Source organism: Mastomys coucha, unplaced genomic scaffold, assembly GCF_008632895.1.
Source record: "Mastomys coucha isolate ucsf_1 unplaced genomic scaffold, UCSF_Mcou_1 pScaffold9, whole genome shotgun sequence".
Taxonomy (NCBI): Eukaryota; Metazoa; Chordata; class Mammalia; order Rodentia; family Muridae; genus Mastomys; species Mastomys coucha.
In genome coordinates this window covers 37,253,723-37,274,973 of record NW_022196915.1, presented here as the reverse complement: position 1 = coordinate 37,274,973, position 21,251 = coordinate 37,253,723, and the positions used below count along the sequence as shown (strand labels likewise).

The following is a 21,251-nucleotide window of genomic DNA, read 5'->3' as shown; positions in this document are numbered from 1 at the left end:
GAAACAAAACCACAAACAATAGATCTATCCCTAAAGAACTTAACTGTTGGTATTCTTTTTTCTTTTTTCTTTTTCAGATTTATTTATTATTATATCTAAGTACACTGTAGCTGTCTTCAGATACACCAGAAGAGGGCATCAGATCTCATTACAGATGGTTGTGAGCCACCATGTGGTTGCTGGGATTTGAACTCAGGACCTTTGGAAGAGCACTCAGTGCTCTTAACCACTGAGCCATCTCTCCAGCCCATATATTTACTTTTTCATGATGCTGAAGTTTAAACTAGGGACCACATGCAAGCTGGATAAGTAATTTCACATTGAGCTAAATGTTGGGTTCCACGGAACTGGAGTTACAGATGGTTATAAGCTACCATGTAGATACTAGGAACCAAATCTAGGTCCTCTGTAAGAGCAACAAGTGCTCTAAACTGCTGATCCATCCCTCCAGCCCCTTTCTCCAAATTGTTTAAGATTTACAACCCTTCAAGAATGGTAGACATTGTTCTTAGATACCCTTCATCTGCTTCCTCTGATGTTAACATCTCAATTAACATTTTTTTTGTTTGTTTTTGATTTTTTGAGACAGGGTTTCTCTGTGTAGCCCTGGCTGTCCTGGAACTCACTCTGTAGACCAGGCTGGCCTCGACCTCAGAAATCCACTTGCTTCTACCTCCCAAGTGCTGGGATTAAGGGCGGGTGCCACCACTGCCCGGCTTCAATTAACATTTCAATTAATAGTATTATTAACTAAAATCTAGACACAGTATTTTGACAGTTTGAAAGCCCAGCAATTGTGAGGTTTTAGTTAATTCCATATGTAGCCAAGTTGACAACCAAGAATAATCCTTACAGGTAGACAAGCACCCTACCAACTGAGCTACATCATCCCCAGCCAAGGAGACAAGCTTTGTACTTTCTATTAAGGATGAAGTTAGCAGTGCTTATCACATTCCTTTCCAGGGTGAGGAAGTGCTCTTCCATTCCTCTTGGAAATCTGTTACTAGACGATGTCACATTTAGCCCCAATGACTTTTCTTCATGAGATGACCATGTGAGTTGTGTCCCCCACTGTTTGATTTCATGGTGGACCAACCTTGCATTCCTGCGATCTCACTTAGTCATGGCATACAATCCTTTTTAAGTGTGGATAGATGGACATTTAGTCAATACATTGTTGATTGCTACAGTTAGTCTTAAGGGATACCGGTCTAAGGTTTTATTTTGGTGACTGTTATCTGGTTTGGGTTTATGTTATTCTATAGAATGAGTTGCAAGGTCTTCCCTTCTCTTGTACTTTTTAGAAAAGTTTATAACACCTACATCAGTTCTGATTTTTTTTTTTTTGAGACAGGGTTTCTCTGCATAGCCCTGGCTGTCCTGGAACTCACTCTGCAGACCATGCTGGCCTCGAACTCAGAAATCCCCCTGCCTCTGCCTCCCAAGTGGTGGGATTAAGTTCTTACGTTTTTAAAGTTATTTTTACTTATGTGTCTATGTCTCTGTGTGTATATATGTGTATGTGAGGGTGCTGGAGTTACAGAAAATTGAGAGCAACCTGAGATGGGTGTTGGGAACCAAACTCCAGTCCTCTGGAGAGTAGCGCACTATTGTAACCACTGGACCATTTCTCTAGCCAGTTTTATTAGTGGTATAATACTTAAGTGAGAAAGTAAATTTGACTAGATCCTTATGAGTGAAGCCATTTATGCAAACATGAACATCTGTTTTTAAGTCAAAGAGTATGCAATTGTTTTGACATTTGATGATAATGATCAAGATATTACATAGAACTGGTATAATTAAGAGGATTTTGATGGGGCAAGGGAGTCTTTTGAGCCTGTATTCTGTCTACAGTAACACTTAACACACAGATTTGCAGAGGAAAAAAAAATGAATTTAGCAGGGGAAAATTAGCCCTCACTAGAGATCTTCAGTGGAGAGGCTATATACTGTGATAGAATAGAACCCAGAGTAACCTGTAACTGAGATACAGAGGTACTTCCTGGAAATGAAGATAATATTGATATGAGAAGGAGTAAGTATTTGGGGGCTAAGGAGATGGCTTAGCAGTTATGAGCACATACTACTCTTGCAGAAGTCCTGTAATCAGAATTCTCTAAAGGAATAACAGAACTGACAGAATGAACACACACACACACACACATTTAGAGGGGCTTACAGTCTGCAGTCTAGGTAGTCCAACAATGGCTGTCTTCCACCGGAAAGGCTAAGAACCCAGTGGTTGTTCAGTCCCTGAGGCTGGATGTCTCAGGTAGTTTCACTCTGGTTCTGGAGTCCTAGGGAATGCCTAGATTGCTGCTGGTCTTTAGTCTACATTAGAGTTCCAGAGAAGCAGACCAAAGATGCCTCAATTACAGGATATAACTTGTCACACCTAAGGGCAAGCAGGCAAAAAGTAAAAGCTTCCTTCTTCCATGGCCTTCATGTGGGCTGCCACCAGGTGTGGCCCAGACTTAGGGTGGCTCTTCCCATCTCAGTTGATCCAATCAAGAAAATCCCTCATAAGCATGCCCAGCTGCTTGGGTTTTAAGATTCCAGATGTAGTTAAGATGGCTTACCAGGATTAGCCATCACAGGACCCTGTAACTCCAGCTCCAGGGATCCAGCTCTCAGCTGGTATCTGCACTCATGTGTACATACCTACACACAGATACTTCAGACACATACATTCTTAAAAATAAAATCTTAAAAAATAAAAAATAAAAAAGCTGAATCTGGCTGCACTATCTGTAATCCTAGCATCTTGGAGTGCAAAGGACTGAACTGCTAGGACTTGCTGGGCATCAGCTTCTCTCTAGAGCAGAGCCCTGTCAAGGGGACAGTGTGAAGAGTGTTCATGCATACACCCAACATGACCTTCTCTAGCCTCCATGTGTGCACACAGGCATGCGCACCACAAAGAATAAGTGTTTGGAGAAATAAAACCCAAAAAAGCCAGGTACATTTATACTATTTTATTAAACAAAATATCAAAAAGTTCAAGAACATAATATTGTTTGGTTTTTGTTTGAAGTTTAGATATTCTCTCTGGCTTGTTTGATCAACATTCACCACAGCTGCAGAAAGTTAAATTGAATCTTTAGAAGGTATCGCATATGGACCTGATTGGGGTTATAAACAATGAACTCATTGTAGTTGAGGGTGTACCCCTCTGGATTGAGAATTCCTGTGTCACTTGCTGGTCCTAAGGGCACTGTACTCTCATTCCTGCCAAATGGAAGAAAATATGTCAAGATCAGCATTTTGTCCAGAGTTGAAATAGACAGTAGATTCTTAACAACTAGAAAGAAGCCTTCCAGGAAGCTAAGCCTTCCAGGAGCCTTAGCTCCGGGTACTTACAGGGTGATGAAGTGGGCAGGGCTGGGAGCCATCTTTCCCATGCCCTTGGTGCTATGCTTGCCCTGAAGCAATCCTTCTGCCTCAGGATTGGCCTCCAGTAGTTCATTACACTGACCCAGAGCTACCTGCAAAGCAAAAGGTCCCTGAATGCCTATACCTAGTCAAGAAATAGGTGCTTCTAAAGCTGCCCTGATTTGTATTTTACTCCCTTACTTTAGCAGAAGAGGAGTCTAATGCAATCGGAATCCCATTCCAGGTGAATTTCTTGAATCCAAAGTCAAATTTTCCCAGTGAAAAATCTGAGTTAAATTAGAGATCATAGCTGTGTTCCCTGCCTTACCTCTGACAGAAGAAGCAATCCTGTGTTCTTTAAGCGAGAGGCAAAGCAGTAATTGGCACTCTTGGAGGACATGTCAGCAAAGTAGATTCCTTTCCCAAACTGAAATAGATCAACAAAAATGGAGTTCAGCTGTCTGCTCCACTATATGAGAAGGTCCTGGTACAGTGCATGCCTTTAATACCTGCACTCAGAAGGCAGAAGCAGGCAGATCCCCAAGTTTGAGCCCAGCCTGGTCTATGTAGCAAGTTGCAGACTTGCCTCAAAACAAAACCTAAACCAACAAACAGACAAAAAACAAAACAAAACAAAACAAAAAACACCAACCAACCAACCAACCAACCAACCAAGCAAATTCTATGATGAGGGAGACTGAGCATTGACCATGAGGCCCTGTTCTCATAAACACAGCATAGTTCCTCCCCCACTGTCCTTTCCATGTCAGCTCAAGAGCCAACAAAAACAGCCACAGATGTTTGCCTTTGGGAAGAAGAGACATATCTTTTATAATTTAAAGAAAGAGGGACACAGTGAAGAAAAAAATGGTTTTAACTCTTTCCAAGAAATACCACCTAATACTGGGTTGGAGGACCAAAGTCATCACTGTTTTTCTCCCTTTGGGCTCCTGGCCTTCAGTCTACTTACCATATAACCTGTGATGGGAGCCTCAGGTGGGGCAACTCTAAGCCCGTGGCTCAGGATCCCCACCCAGTTACTCAGTCTGGATCCATGCCAGAGTAGCATCCTAAGAAAGAACCATTAGTTTACTCTTCTCCTCAAACATCAGTCACAAACACAAAAAGCCAACCAACACAGCAACAGCTGCTTCTGCCACCCTCCAAACTCCTTCGCTGTGTTTCAGCCTAGGAAATGTCTGCTCAACCCGAGCCAGACTCAGACCTGTTAGGAAGGTCCTTTCTGAAGGCCTCTTTCTCTCCTTCCTTCTCTACTTCGAAAACATCCAGCAAGGTCATTGTATAGTCCTTGTGCGTAGGAGCATGGGTCGACTGCAGGTACTGAGAAATCACCTGTGGAAAAGAATAAGCATAGCAAATGTGGATCCTGCATTGAACTGAAGGATGCAGAGCTTCTCAAGTTGGCAGAACTTTCTGTCCCCAAGTAAGCCTCACAATGAGAAAGATTCCTACATTCCCAAGTTCCTGGTAAACACAGGGTTTTACTGGAGTAAGAACATAGAAATAAATGACTATTTTTATTACTTTAAACTCGTTACTCTCATGGTCCAGAGGACGCAAAGTACAGCGTAGGTTTCTATAATGTTGGTCTAGTGGGTGTTCTAGGCTTTGGCGCTCTGGCTTCACCAGTTTAAGGGCAATTTCAATGTCTCCCAATGCCTAAGAAAACGAAATAAAGAATCAATGTGAAGGAACTCAGGAGAAGAGACTAAAACCTTCCAAATGCATTCACAGCTCACCTCTAGCAGTTTTACTTTGTCTGACAGTTCCTTCTCTGTCCGGATTACTGGAGGGATGGCGAGTCTAAGGACAGAGTACAACCACAATGAGCAGTCTGTTCTGTGGATACGGGATGCAAGGCTAAAAATTACGTCCTTTGGAAAACAAGATTTGTCTTCTTACTAAAAGGGAAAAGAAAGAGTTGGTCCTGGTGGTGTACACTTTTAATTCCAGACCCAGGAAGAGAGGTAGGAAGATCTATGAGAGTTGAGTCCAAGGCCAGCCTGGTCTACAGAGTGAGTTCCAGGAGAGCCAGGACTACACAGAGAATCTTTGTCTTAAAACAAACAAACAAACAAGTAAACAAATAAAAAATTTACAAAGGAAAGAAACAAAATTAGGATTTCCTATTTGAAAGAGAGAGACCTGTGAAGACTTCAAAACCCAAGTATATAAAGGGATATTAAATGCACATCCAGGGTAGGGTAAAACAAACTACTTAGATTTTCATGTTATGTTAGGGACTAGAGTAGAAAATTTTTTATGGGATTCTTCTTAAAAAATAAGCTACATTGACATCAATAAGGAAGTCAGAATACAATCCAGAGGGGGTAAGTCCTTTGGGCATTCAGGGCTATTTTAAGTGGAAACAATGAAAACCAGGATGAAGAATGAACAGAGCTAGGCTATAGCTCTGAGGGAAAGTGCTTGGGTGGCAAGGCCTAGGTTCAGTCCCCAGGACCACACACACACACACAAATAAAGGATAGAAATTTTCTTCAAGGCCTAGGTTCAGTCCCCAGGACCACACACACACACACAAATAAAGGATAGAAATTTTCTTCATTTAATACCAATCATTTGGATTCAGAAAAGAGGTATTTGTGAGATTATAGTCCTCTTAAAAAAGAGAAGGGGCTGATCAGGGTTGACTGGAGTGAGCAGAGGTCCTAAAAAAATTCAATTCCCAACAACCACATGAAGGCTCACAACCACCTGTTCAGCTACAGTGTACTCACATACATAAAAAATAAATCCATAGATCTTAAAAAAAAAGAAGAACAGAAGGGGTGGGATTTGCAAGGTGCTTTCTCAGTGGCTAGATATAGACTTTTCATTTATGGCTTTGCATTTTAAAGGTTTTTTTTTTTGTTGTTGTTGTTATTTGAGACAGGGTTTCTCTATGTAGCCCTGGCTGTGTTGGAACTCACTCTGTAGACCAGGCTAGCCTCGAACTGAGAAATCCACCTGCCTCTGCCTCCCAAGTGCTGGGATTAAAGGTGTGCACCACCACTGCCCAGCAGGTTTTTTTATTTTTTATTTTGTTGGGTGGGGGATCCATTCTCTCTTGAGTTGGTAGCATTCATTAGGTCAAGAATACAGTTCTAAGCTGGGTAGTGGTGGTGCATGCCTTTAATCCCAGCACTTGGGAGGGAGAGGCAGACAGATTTCTGAGTTCGAGGCCAGCCTGGTCTACAGAGTGAGTTCCAGGACAGCCAGGGCTATACAGAGAAACCCTGTCTCGAAAAACAAAAATTAAAAAGAATATAGTTCTAGTAAGTTGGAAAATTATGTCCCAAATTTCTTTTATTTTTTAAAGTTTCCTTGAGATAGAGTTAAGGCTGGTCTCAAACTTATTAGGCAGCCTCTCCCTGCTCCTGAATGCTCACATCCCTGCTCCTGAATGCTGACGTCCCTTATTCTAAGCTAGCTACAAATCATACTGGATCCAGTTCTATTTACGGTGACAAAGATTGAGAGGACCACAGCCTCTGCAGCTGCTTAGGGCATAAAAGGTGAGTAGAACAACAAAGTAAAGAGACAGCACGACCTTACCCAAAGTCATGAGGGATCCTGGTGTAGAATTCATTGCATGCTTCAACAAGCGCTCGCCCATGCTGGCCGGCACGGATACAGTCCTCAATCTTCTTGAGAGACTGGTAACCCGCCTTGATTTGCGCCACTGTCAGCTTTCCTGGAGGCCCAGTCAGAGGTCAGACTCCAGAATAGGGTCCCATCCCTGTAAACTGCATATCTCTGCCCAATAACAAGGCAATGTCCTCCCAACCCGCCTCTCTCGATCCCGTTTCCCTCACTCAGGACTCTGAGTAAACCTTAGCTAGCGATGAGACTGTTCACTGCAGAGACGGGACACCAAGGGGCTGCAGAGAGTCCGAGTCTTACCAAGCGGGGCTCTCTTGGTGTCATACTTCATCTCAATCATCATCTCTTCCATGGTCTGCACATCACAGATCAGCTTTAGCAGCTCCTGGACTCGAAGATCCAGCTGAGACTCGGGCTTCAAAGTTTCCTCTTGTTTTGTTTTACTTTCATCCTGTAGCAAAATAAACCCCACTTCTAACATCTGTAGGGAACAGTTCTACTGTGATCCTCTGTGTTTGAATGCTGGAACGTTTCTATTAGGAATCTAGTTAGAGTAGCCAATGTGATTTCCACCCTGATTTGTCAGTGCTCCCTTCCACTGAAGCACTCAGAGAAAGAACAAAAGGCCCTTTCTTTCAACAATGTCTTTAAGAATGTAAACACAGCTTTTACATCCCAGACCTGAGCATATTAATACAAGTTTCTTAATTTCCAGACCTATGAGTTTTTAGGAAACTTTTCAGCATCCTGGAAACCCATTTGTCAAAATTATTTTTCTTTCTTTCCTCTTGTGATTCTTGGTTTTGAACCCAGGGCCTTGTGCATGCCGGGCAAGCATTCCACTTCAGACCCTGCACTTGCAGTCCTTTACAGTGATGAAGCTAGCTTTAAACAGCTTCTCAGTTTGGTCATTTAGCAATCTTCTCTGGGTCAGTAACACTGAACTTGTAGAAGCAGGCCTTGGAATTCAAAAGAATTCTAGTACATAACAGAAAAGACCAGACCCTTTGCAATCAAAGATGAGGGAGAGTTATCTCTGAGGTGGGAAGCAGCAGTGACTCCTAATATCCCAGCCTCTTCTGGTCTTGGCCTGATCTCCAGCGCCTGGCTAGCCCTCCCCGCCCCTGAGACACCTTCTGCAGAGTCAGTCAGCGTACCTGTGTGCTGGCAGCATAGTCCATCTGTAACATGTCATATTTTCCAGGTACTTTCTCAAAGTTCTCACGATCTTCCCAATTATTTTTAGTTTTGTCAAGGAATCTGTGGAGCCCAAGGTAGTGGGAAAATCATACGAATCAAGGTTCATTGCCAGAGGGAGGCATACAGCAACTCTCTAACATAGTTTCTCAACACTTTGTGTCCCTCACAGCTCAGGCCTACCTCAGAGTTCTGTAGTGTGAATTGTAAATCAGGACACTGAGTGAACAGAAATACCAGAACAAGGGAATCATGTAAAATTGAGAGTAAAGGCTTCCTGGCTTCCCAAAGGTCCCCAGAGACAGAAGCCATCGATGTATAAAAGAACAGGTAGATAAGCAATGCCTGTCCCAGAAAGAGACATGCTTCTAGACTCTAGAAAGTCTGTGCTCAAAATCAAGAAGTTTAATGCTGCGGGTGTGGTCTGATGTGTCTAATTTCTTAGATTTGCTTGCTATGTTTAAAAAATATTCTTCTGGTCAACTTCTAGGATGATTTGATCACTGGCTGAAGATACAATTTAATGTTCTAATCACAGGCCCGGAGTCAGAGTCGAAATGAATGAACATTTATGCCGAATCATCCTTACATAAAACATTTCAACAACAGAGATCCAAGAAGGGTATGCTTTTAAACTCATTTTTTAGCACTTACTTTTTCTGAAATATTTCTTTTGCTTTGTTGAGGTCACCAGAACAAGCCACCAAGCTGTGCTGCCCCGTTTTCCCAACTGCAAAGTAAAGGCATACATAGGAGGGTTCCTTGTCCTAAACCCTGCACGTAGCTCTCCAGTAGCAATGAGCCATCTCTCTATGGTCTCTCTGCTTACTGTCTCTAGGGTCTCTCTGCTTACTGTCTGACTAATAGGCAGGGACAGAAGAGAGAAAGGTGAAAGGGCTTAGGCAAGCGATCATGCTGATACAAGTTACCGCTACGTGTCACAGCCTATAAGCAGTCCCGCCAGCCCAGTCCAGGGGTCTTCTCAGCCTCACCAAGCTTCCCAGTGTGGATGCCCACCACTCCTCCCAACCTCAAAAGCCCATCTGGATTCCTGAGCTCCTCGGAAACCTAAACCTACTCACTACATAGCCTGTGTTTCTGAATGAGAACTCATCAGTCCATTAGAAAGCCTTTACCTCGGCCCCACCTCATCCAAACGCTGAAGTTCTTCTGGGCATCATCTTCTAACAGCTGAATGAGGTAGTACTTGTTGTTGTTGAACTGGAGATTGGTCTGTGACAAGTGGGAGAACAATAACATAAGAGGAGTTAGCTCTATGACTGAGGTCACACAAACGACTGTGTTTCTTTTGTTACAGCTATCTAGTACTTGCCACAGTGGGAGCATATCATGATGAATCAGAGAATAAGGATATAAGTAGGAACCTAGCATTTCATTCTGCACTTGGGAGGCAGAGGCAGGTGGATCTCTGATTTCGATGCCAGCCTACTCTGCAGAGTGAGTTCTAGGACAGCCAGGGCTACACAGAGAAACCCTGTCTCAAAGAAAAAAAAAAAAAAAAGAGAGAAAGTGACTCAGCCAGCTCCCTGGCATAGCTTATGATAGTTTAGGTAGAAATAATACAACAGAATACTAGTGAGATATAAAATGACATATATTAGATCAATAAATCAAAGTGCGTGGCTAGTGAGAAAGCTCAGTCAGTAAAGTACTTGCTAAACAACCCAGAGTTCTCTCTCTCTCTCTCTCTCTCTCTCTCTCTCTCTCTCTCTCTCTCTCTCTCTCTCTCTCTCTTTCTCTCTTTTGGTTTTTCGAGACAGGGTTTCTCTGTATAGCCCTGGCTGTCCTGGAACTCACTCTGTAGACCAGGCAGGCCTCGAACTCATAAATCCGCCTGCCTCTGCCTCCCAAGTGCTGGGATTAAAGGCGTGCGCCACCATAGCCCAGTGACCCCGGAGTTCTCTCTCTCTTTTTTTTTTTTTTTAAAGATTTATTTTATTTATACACTGTAGCTGTACAGATGGTCGTGAGCTGTGTGTACAGATGTGTGTGGCTGCTGGGAACTGAACTGTAATTCATTGTAGTGTCTTCAGACGCACCAGAAGAGGGTCTGATCTCATTATGGGTGGTTGTGAGCCACCATGTGGTTGCTGGGATCCGAACTCAGGACCTTTGGAAGAGCAGTCAGTGCTCTTACCCGCTGAGCCACTTCGCCAGGCCCCGACCCTGGAGTTCTCAATCCCCAAAACCCATGCGAAAAATCCAGCACGGCAATGCACATTTAGAATCCCAGCACTGAGTGGCAGAGACAAGTGGATTCCTGAAGCCTGCTCACTGGCCAGCCAGACTAACCTATTAAGAGAGCAGGTTAGCAAAAGAACTTTCGATAAGGAAAAAAAAAACAAAAAACAAAAAACAAAACTAGTCTATGGAACCTGATGAACAACACCTGAAGTTGACCTTTGGCCTCTACATGTAAACATACATCTGTATTCACAAGCACAAAAGTAGATAAATCCAAATATGAGTCATATCCAGGAAATAAATTAACAAAGAAAATATCTGTTCAAAACAATGTATGTGTATGAAAATATCTGTTCAAAACAACACACACACATACACACACACACACACACACACACACACACACACACACAGAGAGAGAGAGAGAGAGATTGGGAAAGGAAGAGAAGAGAAGAGAAGAGAAGACTAGGGGCTGAAGAGAGATCTCAGAGATTTAGAACCCTGGCTGTTCTTCCAGGGGACCTGGATTCAATTCCCAGCACTAACTTGGCAGTTCACAAATGTCTGTAACTCCAGTTCTAGGGGATCTGAAACCCTCACACAGATATACTTGTAGGCAAAACATCAATACATATGAATCATTAAAAAAAGGTTGGTTAAGGATCTAGCTCTGTGCAGAGAGAGCCTTGCTTGACAAGCACAAGGCACTGGGTTTGGTCTCTCAAACTGGGAGAAAAAAAGAAAGAAACAGAAAATTGTGGTGCTCACACTTACAATTCTAACTCTCAGGAGGCTGAGGCAGCACAGTTATTGTCAGTCTGAGGCCAGCCTGGTCTGCAGAGTGACTGCCAGGCTAGTAAGGGCAACATAGCAACATACATATAAGCATGCAAAGAAAAGGGGTAGGGGTTAGGGAGGCTCCACACATGTGCTGTAGTGTGTGTGCCTCCTCCCACCAGGCACACACAACAATATTAAAAAAAAAAAAAAAAACTACATATGTTTAAAATGTCAGCATGAACTGAGTTAGACAGCTGTGCTCCTACAATTCCAGTCCTATAGATATGGAAACAGGAAAACTACAAGTTCAAGGCCTGCCTGAGCTATACAGAGAAATAAAGAAATAAACAGAGAACCCCTATAAAACAAACCAACAAACGAAAAAGTCTTCATCATGAACAAAAAGGAAATCATAATATAATCAAAAATCAATGTCAATTTTGGGAAGATGTGAGCTGTTCATATTATAAGGAAATTCTAATAACCTGGACTAGCCAAGGGCTCAATGGTAAAGGCCCCCTGCCAATCCTGAGTTCATCACAGGGACCCTCTAGGCAGAAGGAGAGAACTGACTCTTTTCTTCTTTTTTTTTTTTTTCCCCTTGTCTGCTTTTTGAGATAGGGTCTCACTATGTAGTCCTGGCTGTCCTGGAACTTACTATGTAGACCAGGCTGACCTGGAACTCAGAGATCTGCCTGCTTCTGCCTCCCAAGTGCTGGGATTAAAGGTGTGTGCCACTAACTACACAAGACTGAGAAGTGACTCAAGCTGTCCCTTGTCCTCCACATACATATACACCCAAATAAACTAAGTAAAGAAAGAACTTCCCACGATTACAGCGACATATCTTCTTACTTGATTTAGCATGACATCATAGACATCATCTCCTTCACAATACACATGAGCCTGGGAAGAGAGAAAACGGACAGCATCAATGCACTCAGTGTTAGGAAAAAGTGAGACTTCTTCCTCCTAGTGCTTTAGGGGTTATTCTTCAGCACTTCCAACATTTGTTTTCCAGGAAGAGATAAGGAAAGATATGTTCTACCCACAGACTATCACTATTATTATAATTAAAACATAATAACTACTTCTAATTACAGAGGTCTAAAAGAGTCTAACTCAAAAGAAACCTGCTTATAAGTATTCTTGTTTCTAGATCCTTCCAGCCTCTTTCCCCTTCATCAGTAATTCAAGCCATTCCATGGGAGTTTATCATCAAAATCACACTGTCAACTGGGTGAAGGTGGCGCACGCCTTTAGTCCTAGCACTCGGGGATCTGCAGAGGCAGGCGGATCTCTGAGTTTGAGACCAGCCTGGTCTATGGAATGAGTTCTAGGATAGGCAGAGTTACACAGAGAAACCCTGTCTTAAAACCAAACCAAACCCAAACCCAAACAAAAACCCCATAGAGTCCTCTCTTAATAATCATAACATTTCCTGGGTGAAAAAGGAAACACACTGTGGAAAGCTAATGGCAGGCCCTGTAGTAATTATGTTACTATTCTGTGAATTTCTTTACATTTTTAAAAAGTAAATCTATTCATTTTTTATTTTACATGTGAGTGTTTTGCCTGCGCGTGTGTATGTGTGTCTGTGTGTATGTACGTATGTAGTATGTATATGTGCCACTTGCATGCCTGGTACCTGTAGAGGTCAGAAGAGTGTATCATATCTCTTAGAAATGGAGTTACAGACAGACAGTTGTAAGTTGCCATGTGGGTGCTGGGAATCAAACCCAGCTCCTCTTGAAGAACAATAAATGTTCTTAGCCACTGGGCCATTTCTCTAGGCTCAATATTCTGCTAAATTGAAACCTCATCACCCCTACTTCTCAACTCTGGAGAAAAATAATCACTAGCAATATTTTAGGAAGTATTTTTAAAATGAGCACCAACGGTATTCCAGCCAGGAATGATAATAAAACAAAAGAACTCTGCTTCCCACTGCAGGTGCTCTTCTTACCTTTCCCACCTTGGCTGTACACTCTGGGTCCACAGGAGCTTTGCCCTTTAACAGCAAGGTCTTCACAGAGTCTGAGGGAACACAAACATGCAGTATCATTACTGATGAGGAAATCAAAAGAGCAGTCTTGGCTAGAAAGCTGTCATAATTAACTCTGCCCTTCCCGAGCAGGCCCGTCTGCCTAGGTCCCAGTCCATCTCTCAAACCTATGAAAACAAAGATTTAACAAAGTAGATTGGGACTGCAGAATGCCCAAGTGATAGGGAAATTAATTATATCCTCAAAGAGGGAAAGAACAAATATCATCACAATTCTTCTGGCGATCCGAGAGTTGTCCCACGTCCTTCCTGCCCGTTACTTTCCTTGCCTTTGGTCCTGTCTGCGTCCTTCTCTCCAGCCATAGGCCCCTTTCTCTGGTTACCTTCCCTGCCTTTGGTCCTGTCTGCGTCCTTCCCTCCAGCCATAGGCCCCGTTCTCTGGTTACCTTCCTTGCCTTTGGTCCTGTCTGCGTCCTTCCCTCCTGCCATAGGCCCCGTTCTCTGGTTACCTTCCTTGCCTTTGGTCCTGTCTGCGTCCTTCCCTCCAGCCATAGGCCCCATTCTCTGGTTACCTTCCCTGCCTTTGGTCCTGTCTGCGTCCTTCTCTCCAGCCATAGGCCCCGTTCTCTGGTTACCTTCCCTGCCTTTGGTCCTGTCTGCGTCCTTCCCTCCAGCCATAGGCCCCGTTCTCTGGTTACCTTCCCTGCCTTTGGTCCTGTCTGTGTCCTTCTCTCCAGCCATAGGCCCCTTTCTCTGGTTACCTTCCCTGCCTTTGGTCCTGTCTGCGTTCTTCCCTCCAGCTGCAGGGCCCTTTCTGTGGCATGGGCGCATTTTCTTGGCAGGAGGAGAGTCTTCTGTTGCTTTGTTGCCATTATCAACTTTCTTGGCTTCATTTAGCACTGATGGCAAGAACAATACACCAAGAATTACTGCACTATGAAGATGGCCTAACTTGACTGAAACAATACCGAAGCAAAATAACAACACAGGAAAATTAGGGAGCACTGCAAAGGAAAGGCAGCCCGTCCTATCCCGGACTCTGGCTGAGGCCTCTCTGCAGCTGAGAGGCAAGAATTCCAGTCCAATTAAGGTGCTATGAAAGCTGCTGACACAGATCTTCAGATATTTTCATGTTAAAATGACAATGAATTGGGCTGGCGGCCTAAATGAATATGGCAATGAGCCTGGGTTCATTTCTCTTCCATTTTATGGGAATCTTTTTTTTTTTTTTTGGTTTTTCGACCCGGGGTTTTTCTGTGTAGCCCTGGCTGTCCTGGAACTCACGCTGTAGACCAGGCTGGCCTCGAACTCAGAAATCAGCCTGCCTCTGCCTCCCAAGTGCTGGGATTAAAGGCACCACCACCCGGCTATTTTATGGGAATCTTAAACAGACCACAAACACTGTTTACTGTGCTGACAGCCTAACTTCCAGCATCACTCACAAACACTGTTTACAGTGCTTGACAGCCTAACTTCCTGCATCCCTTATTATCTAGACTTAGATGCTGGGATTCTGTCAGATTTAAGTCAGGAACTGTGATCTTATTTAAATTCTTTAACAACCCTTTGAAAAGCCAATTTTAAAAAAAACACCTCACGGGGGCTGGTGAGATGGCTCATCAGGTAAGAGCACTGACTGCTCTTCCAAAGGTCCTGAGTTCGGATCCCAGCAACCACATGGTGGCTCACAACCATCTGTAATGAGATCTGACGCCCTCTTCTGGTGCTTCTGAAGACAGCTGCAGTGAATTACACCGGAGGGAGCTGGCTGGAGCCAGCGGGGCTGGAGCGAGCGGGCCGGCAGAGGTCCTGAGTTCAACAGCAGTCACACACATGATGATTCATGACCATCTGTACAGCTACAGTGTACTCATACACATAAAATAAATAAGATAAATCTTTAAAAAAAAAAAAAACACCTCACAAACCTTACATACATGTCTATTATAAAGACAGTGAAGAGTGATTCTTCTTTGAGAAGCCCACACTCAATGTTCTGCAGTGCCTCTCTTCCCAAGTATTTCTTTTCTTTTAACCCTTGTGCTTAAAACATATGTTGACATCTCCTTTAATAAACTTCCAATTCTGGTTCATCTTGCATACTCCTGAAAGTCCTTTCTACTTTAAAGCCAAGAATACTAGGCTTGCCTGAGTGGAGTTCTCTGAAAAACTTAGGTCTCTGTCAGAGACAGCAGAATTGTCTCTGCCCTTGACTGCCAACAAAGGTAAAAAGCAAAACAAACAAAACAAAAGACTCCCAAAAGGTTATTATTTCATTTTATGTGTATGGGGGGGTTCTGTCTCTATATATGTATGTGCACCACGTGCATGCCTGGTACACCTGGAGGTCTGGTAGGGTGGTTATGACCTGCCATGTGGGCTTTTGGAGTCAAACCCAAGCCCTCTGCAAGGGCAACAAGTGGCTTTTTAACACTGAGCTAACTCTTCAGCACCCTGACAACTCCCCCCCCCCCCTTTATTTTAAATGTCAGGGTTTCTCTGTATAGCCCTGGCTGTCCTGGATCTCACAGAGATCCTGCTGCCTCTGCCTCCCAAGTGCTAGCATTAAAGGTGTGAGCCACCATGCCCAGCAGGCTCTCATAATTTCCTTTAAAGAAAGAATTTAAAGTGGCTGGAGAGGTGGGTCAGTGATGAAGAAGCTGCCTGATTCTTCCAGAGGATCTGGGTTTAAGTTCCATCTCTCATATGGTAGACCACAACTGTCAGTAACCCTAGTTCCAGGGGGGTGCAACACTTCCGGGCACATACTTGGTGCCCATTTATGCATGCAGATAATATACACACATAAAGATGAAATAATTTTTAAAGAAATAATTTACGATGTTCTTCTGAACATACACAAATAACTTTGCACAACCACTCACTGAGCAATACTGCCTAAATTGCTATCCTGACCGAATATAAATAATAGGATGAAGTATAAGTTCACAGAGATGTTTACAGTTCACTACATGAGTATCAAAGCCTTTGGTCTTTAATAAGTTCCTTCAAACTAGACCACTTCATCATGACCATCAGTAAAGTGTTCTACGGTCTGGACTGAGCAACTTACAGCCAGCGTTGCTTCTTGGAGCTTCAGAACCTGTAAGTTCATTGTACTTCAGTTGCCCGCAATATAAAAACCAAGATCACAGACATAGACAACAATTCTAGGATTCGAATTTTACTTTCTGAAATCAGATGTATCTTAAAAGGTTGACGTAAGTTGTTAAACACTTTACTGTAAGCGCTTATCCGTTCGCAATGCTAAGGTCAATAACGAAGACTTTAAAAATTGAATGACATAAGCTATTAACAATACTTGGCATTTAAGTTTGTAGTTTCGGGTCCACACGCCTCTTTGGACTGAAGCGTAATATGAAAAAGCGAGGGGCTCCCTGTGACACTGGGCCGAGCATTCTGCCTGCGGATTGAAATCCCACCTCGCCTTCCACAGCCAGATCTCCGCCGCCGCGGCGCCATCGCGCTTGAGGGACGACGTCATCATTTCTTGCCCGGATGCGCGGGCTTCTTGCCTGTAGCAGGAGACTGAGATAAAGCGCATGCAAATTAGCGCTATGCTTTGTGGGAAGTCACCATAATCGAAAAAGATTTTCCGCTTTGGAGGCTTATAATGATTGCCGCTCATGTGTTTCGCAGTGGGCGGAGGAAGCTCATCAGCGGGGCCACGCGCTGAGTGCTCGTCACTCTTAGGCCCCTGGGAAGGTCTGAGACTGGGGCCTCCCGCGGCCCTAACCGGGCTCTCCCCGAGCGGGGAGGTGAGTTCCCAGAGAGCAGGGCTCTACGCGTGGGCAGACTGGGCAGGAGAAGCCCGGGGTGGGCGGATGCCTCCCTCGCCGGAGCTTGGAACAGACTCACGGCCAGCAGCGCGAGTTCAATGGCTGAGGTGAGGCACCTCGTGGGCCTCATAACCCAATTCAGACTACTCTCCCCCGCCCTCCTTTTGATTCCACACTCATTTTATTCTAACTTACTCATTTATTCTAACTTACTATCCGCATTGTAGGCAGACTTGTTCTGTGAGTATTGACCCCAAAGTCTTCTCCAAAGTTACTCCGTGAACTGTGTATTGACCACAACTCTCTAAAATAAGAAGACCAAGTTTGAGAGTGATACAAATATGGATTAAGCCATAAAAATGGTAGAAAGGAGCTTGACAACATTTAGTGAAACGAGATATCACCCCCCTCCCTATTGCTGGATTTTTGGGCTATACTTTAGCCATTTGTCTGGCAAAAATAAATAAATAAAAAAATAATATGGAGTTCATACCTCCATATAGCTCGTTATTGGGAGAATATATATGTGTACTTGTTACAAAAGCAAAAATGAACTTGGAGGTGTAAAAAGTACTCAGGAAAAGCTTATAGTATCATAGGAAGTCATAACAGAGAAGCAGGCTAGGGATTCCTCATGAAGTAAATGAGCAGAGTTGAGCTACATCGAAGAACACTGAGAGAGGAGAAGCAACTGCGATAGGAGTGGAATAGGAGCTCATACCAAGTCCGGCTTTCCTTACAAAGGCCAGAAGCTGTGACTTGCTTGACTCATGTGTAGATGCCTCAGATCGACTAATGACCAAAACTCGAAAATAAAAACTTTGATTACCATTTCCTGTCCCTTGCCTCCTCCAGATCCCCATCCAACTAACTCCACGTCTTCTTGATCTCTCTTTATACAGCAGGCAATTAAAAAAAAGACAAAATAAAAATAAAAGGGCTGGGCGGTGGTGGCACATGCCTTTAATCCCAGCACTTGGGAGGAAGAGGTGGGTGTGGTGGCACACACCTTTGATCCTATGCTTAGGTGGCACAGGGAAGCAGATCTCTGAGTTCAAGGCTAGCCTGGTCTACAGGTTGAATTCCAGGACAGTCAGGCTATACAGAAAAACCCTCTTAAAAAAAACAAAGGAATAAAAAAAATAAATAAAGAAAAAGCACAAGAGACATATACGTTCACTTGAATTGTGTGAGGGGCACGTACACACACACACACACCACACATCCCATATCAGTAATGTACAGAGTACCTTCCAGAACCATGAAAATTAGTCAGTAAGGATGGGAAGGTTCTAGATAGGTACTGGCTCAACTCCTCCATATTCAATGAGGTATGTCAGTATCAATTTTTAGCAATAGGGCCTTGCCATCAGTTTGCAGAGAGCAAACAATACATTGGCAATAGCCTGGGTTGTTTGGGGTTTCCAGGGAGCCCCTTTGGCCAACAACTCACTTAGATGTCACCCATTCCTGGCACTGGTGGTTTCTCTTGGTGGTGACAGATGTCTACTTGAGACTTTCCTTTCATACATGTCTATGTTTTAAGAAGCTTCTACAGTAGTAGGTTTCCATATGACCTGTACTTATTTCCCTTCCTGTATTTCCACCCCCATTACCTCTCTTCTCCATCCCCCTCCCCATTTAATCCTCCAGCTCCAGTCTCCCCTCATTTCTCCATAGTTATATAGTCTATTTCCCTTCCCTTGGGAGATCCTCCCCTCACCCTTCCTTCCCAACTCTATACCTAACCTTTGTGGTAATATTGTATTGCAGCATGCCTATGGAAGGATTAAAAACTAACATCCACATATAAGAGAAGATGTATTTGCCTTCTTAGGTCAGGGTTACCTCACTCAGGACGACCTTTCCCCCAACTCCATCCATTTATCTGTGGTATTCAGAATCTCTTCCTACTCTTCCTTTCCATTCTTTCCTCTTCCTCCTGCCCCTCCCCCTCTTCTCCCTCCTCCGCTTCCATATCCTTTTCCTCCTCCTCCTTCTCTTTCTTCACTTCTTCACAGACCTGTGACTCACTCTGTAAATGAAACCTTGAACTCAGGGATACATCCACCTCTCTCTTCCTCCACAGTGATTAAGGGTGTGTGCCACCCTTTCCAGTTCAAAATTTCTTTTACTTATTTTTAACAGAAGTGTGATAATCTATTGTACAGTACCACCTCCCCGTCCCCCTCTGATCCATTTATCTTATTTTTTTTTTTTTTTTTTGGTTTTTTGAGACAGGGTTTCTCTGTATAGCCCTGGCTGTCCTCGAACCCAGAAATACAGGCCGGCCTCGAACTCAGAAATCCACCCGCCTCTGCCTCCCAAGTGCTGGGATGAAAGGCGTGTGCCACCACGCCCGGCTCTATTTATCTCTTGATGAACATCGAGGCTATTTCTAATTCCTGGCTAATATGTACATCAGCAATGACCATGGATGAGCACGTGTCTGTGTAGCAGAATGAAGCATCCTTTGGGTATATACCCAAGAGTGGTCTAGCTAGAACTTGAGGTAATCGTTCCCAGCTTCCTGAGGAAATGCCCACTGATGTCCACAGTGACTGTGCAAGTTTTCACTTCCCCAGTAATAGATGAGTGTTTCCCTCTCCCTACATCTTTGCCAGCGTGAGCTGTCATGTGTTCTATTGATCCTGGTCCTGTAATGTGGGTAAGATGGGGTGGCTTTGATTGGAATTTCCCTGATGACTGAGGATGCTGATCATTGCTTTGGTGACCCTTAACCATTTGTCTTTCATCCTTTGAGGTTTCTTTGTTTAGATCTGGGCTATTCATTTTCTTGATGTGCATTTTTTAAAAAGTTTTTAATGTATTTAAGATATTAATCCTCTATTGGATATGCACTTGGTGAAGTTCTTTTCCTGTTCTGTGAAGTGCTTTGTCTGAATGATGGTGTCCAGTTGCTATACAGATGGCGCATAAAGCTTACATCAAAGGAAAACCTAAAAGATCAAGGGCCAACCTGTTAATCCTACCCTGTTGTACTATAATAATTTTAAGTTGGGGGAATGAAGGCTTAGATGTGTACAAGTAGTCACATTTTATTTTGAAGAATGAGCACTAAATCACCCATTAATAAATGTATTGATTGTTTGTTAGCTTGAAGATTGCCCTGAATGCGATTTCTAACTTGGTTATAGACTGTTTATAATTGGACCTATTACCTTGCGTAAGTTAGCCATATTGAGGTTCCAAAGACGGGAGGTTACTCAGGTTGGAAATTATTTGGAAAAGAACAAGGACATGCCCAGACCGCTTCAATTATTTGTGTTTGCTTGTGTTTTGTGCCATGATCCAGAAAGAAATTTCGTGTAGGAGTTCAATCTTAAAATGAGAGTTGTGTTGCAGCTGGCAGTCTAGCAGCACATTTTAAGATCAGGAGGAGGGGGAAGGGAAAAAGGAAAGGGAGGAGGAGGGGGAGGGAGAGGAAGGAGGGGAAGGAGGAGGAGGTGGCGGGGGAGAGGCTCCTGAACTCAGCCAATCAGGTTCAGAGGTTCATTACTTAGGTAGCTTCCCGTCCTTCAACGTTCTCTAATCTCTCTCTTCTGGTGGTCTGGTAAGTGCGTAGTTAATTTGGATCTCTGGTTTTTAACTCGGATCTCTGGTTTTTAATGTCTCTCTTTTTTTTTTGAGGTGGTCTAAGTAGGCGAAAGGCTTTTACTTCATGTCAGCCGTGGAGTTTGAGTTGAGAAGAGATACATTTCTGCTTTGGGAGGTTAGGGGAGGGCAGGCAGGTGGAGTACCTGGTTTGCCCCACGTGGGCCTCCGCAGACCTGGGTTTGTCAGCTTTCCCCAGACCAGGGGACACAGAAACAGTACATTCTACCTCGTGCACAGAGTTCCTGAATCTGGGGAAATCCTCGGCATCGTTTTTTTACTAATTGGGAAAGGCGCCGTTACTACCCGGGCGCTAACAGGAGCGATCCTGGGACGATGAGTTCAGCCTCTGTCTTAATTCTCAGGGGCCACGACCTTGGCGCATTTGCGAACCTTTTGTGAACGCTATTTGTTGTAGTATTTGCTCAGACCATGTGTGAGACTAGATAATAAACTCTGAGGACAGGTGATTTAACAAGCCCTAGGAGGGCTGGTGGTGGCCTCTGTGTCCTAAAATACTTAAAGACACTTGGAGAAGGACCAGGGATCTTCGCTTTGCGCAAGCCAATATTCAAATAGCGTTCTGGGTCTGTTCTGGAGATTCTGCTCTGCTCGGGGCAGAGAGAGGGTGAAGGGGGGTGGGGGGGGGGG

At 43.8% G+C, this 21,251-nt stretch overlaps 2 protein-coding genes across 6 annotated transcripts in view; one reads left to right on the top strand and one right to left on the bottom strand.

Moving 5' to 3' along the window:
* Positions 1-2,963: 2,963 nt before the first annotated feature.
* Positions 2,964-16,724, bottom strand: Parp2 (poly(ADP-ribose) polymerase 2). 5 transcript variants are annotated; one of them, XM_031362459.1, is made up of 16 exons: positions 16,629-16,724; positions 13,884-14,084; positions 13,148-13,218; positions 12,013-12,087; positions 9,333-9,429; positions 8,851-8,926; positions 8,157-8,259; positions 7,300-7,450; positions 6,952-7,090; positions 5,136-5,199; positions 4,921-5,055; positions 4,601-4,728; positions 4,346-4,445; positions 3,704-3,802; positions 3,364-3,488; positions 2,964-3,231 (listed from the first exon to the last, which is right to left on the bottom strand). In XM_031362459.1, exons 1-16 carry the CDS (start codon positions 16,666-16,668, stop codon positions 3,072-3,074), a joined length of 1,764 nt encoding a protein of 587 aa, XP_031218319.1. In that variant the 5' UTR covers positions 16,669-16,724; the 3' UTR covers positions 2,964-3,071. The 5 variants fall into 5 exon arrangements, with proteins under 5 accessions (XP_031218319.1, XP_031218322.1, XP_031218323.1 ...); XM_031362462.1 differs by having other exon boundaries at positions 12,037-12,087; XM_031362463.1 differs by having other exon boundaries at positions 13,947-14,084.
* Positions 16,725-20,529: 3,805 nt separating this feature from the next.
* The window catches only part of Ccnb1ip1 (cyclin B1 interacting protein 1), a 14,708-nt gene continuing 13,986 nt past the window's right edge, over positions 20,530-21,251 (top strand). Inside the window, exon 1 of the mRNA XM_031362286.1 lies at positions 20,530-20,559. The gene's annotated coding sequence lies outside the window, so the exon portion shown is untranslated. The remainder of the gene's footprint in view (positions 20,560-21,251) is intronic.

What these genes read in the sequence shown, in the direction of transcription:
- Parp2 (XM_031362459.1), bottom strand. Translation starts at nt 16,668, where the DNA reads ATGGCGCCGCGGCGGCGGAGATCTGGCTGTGGAAGGCGAG. An exon ending in CAGGACCAAAGGCAGGGAAG is followed by an intron (nt 13,219 to 13,883) that starts GTAACCAGAGAA and finishes GTGTTCCCTCAG; the next exon opens with ACTCTGTGAAGACCTTGCTG. An exon ending in ATGAGAGTAACGAGTTTAAA is followed by an intron (nt 4,729 to 4,920) that starts GTAATAAAAATA and finishes TCTTTTCCACAG; the next exon opens with GTGATTTCTCAGTACCTGCA.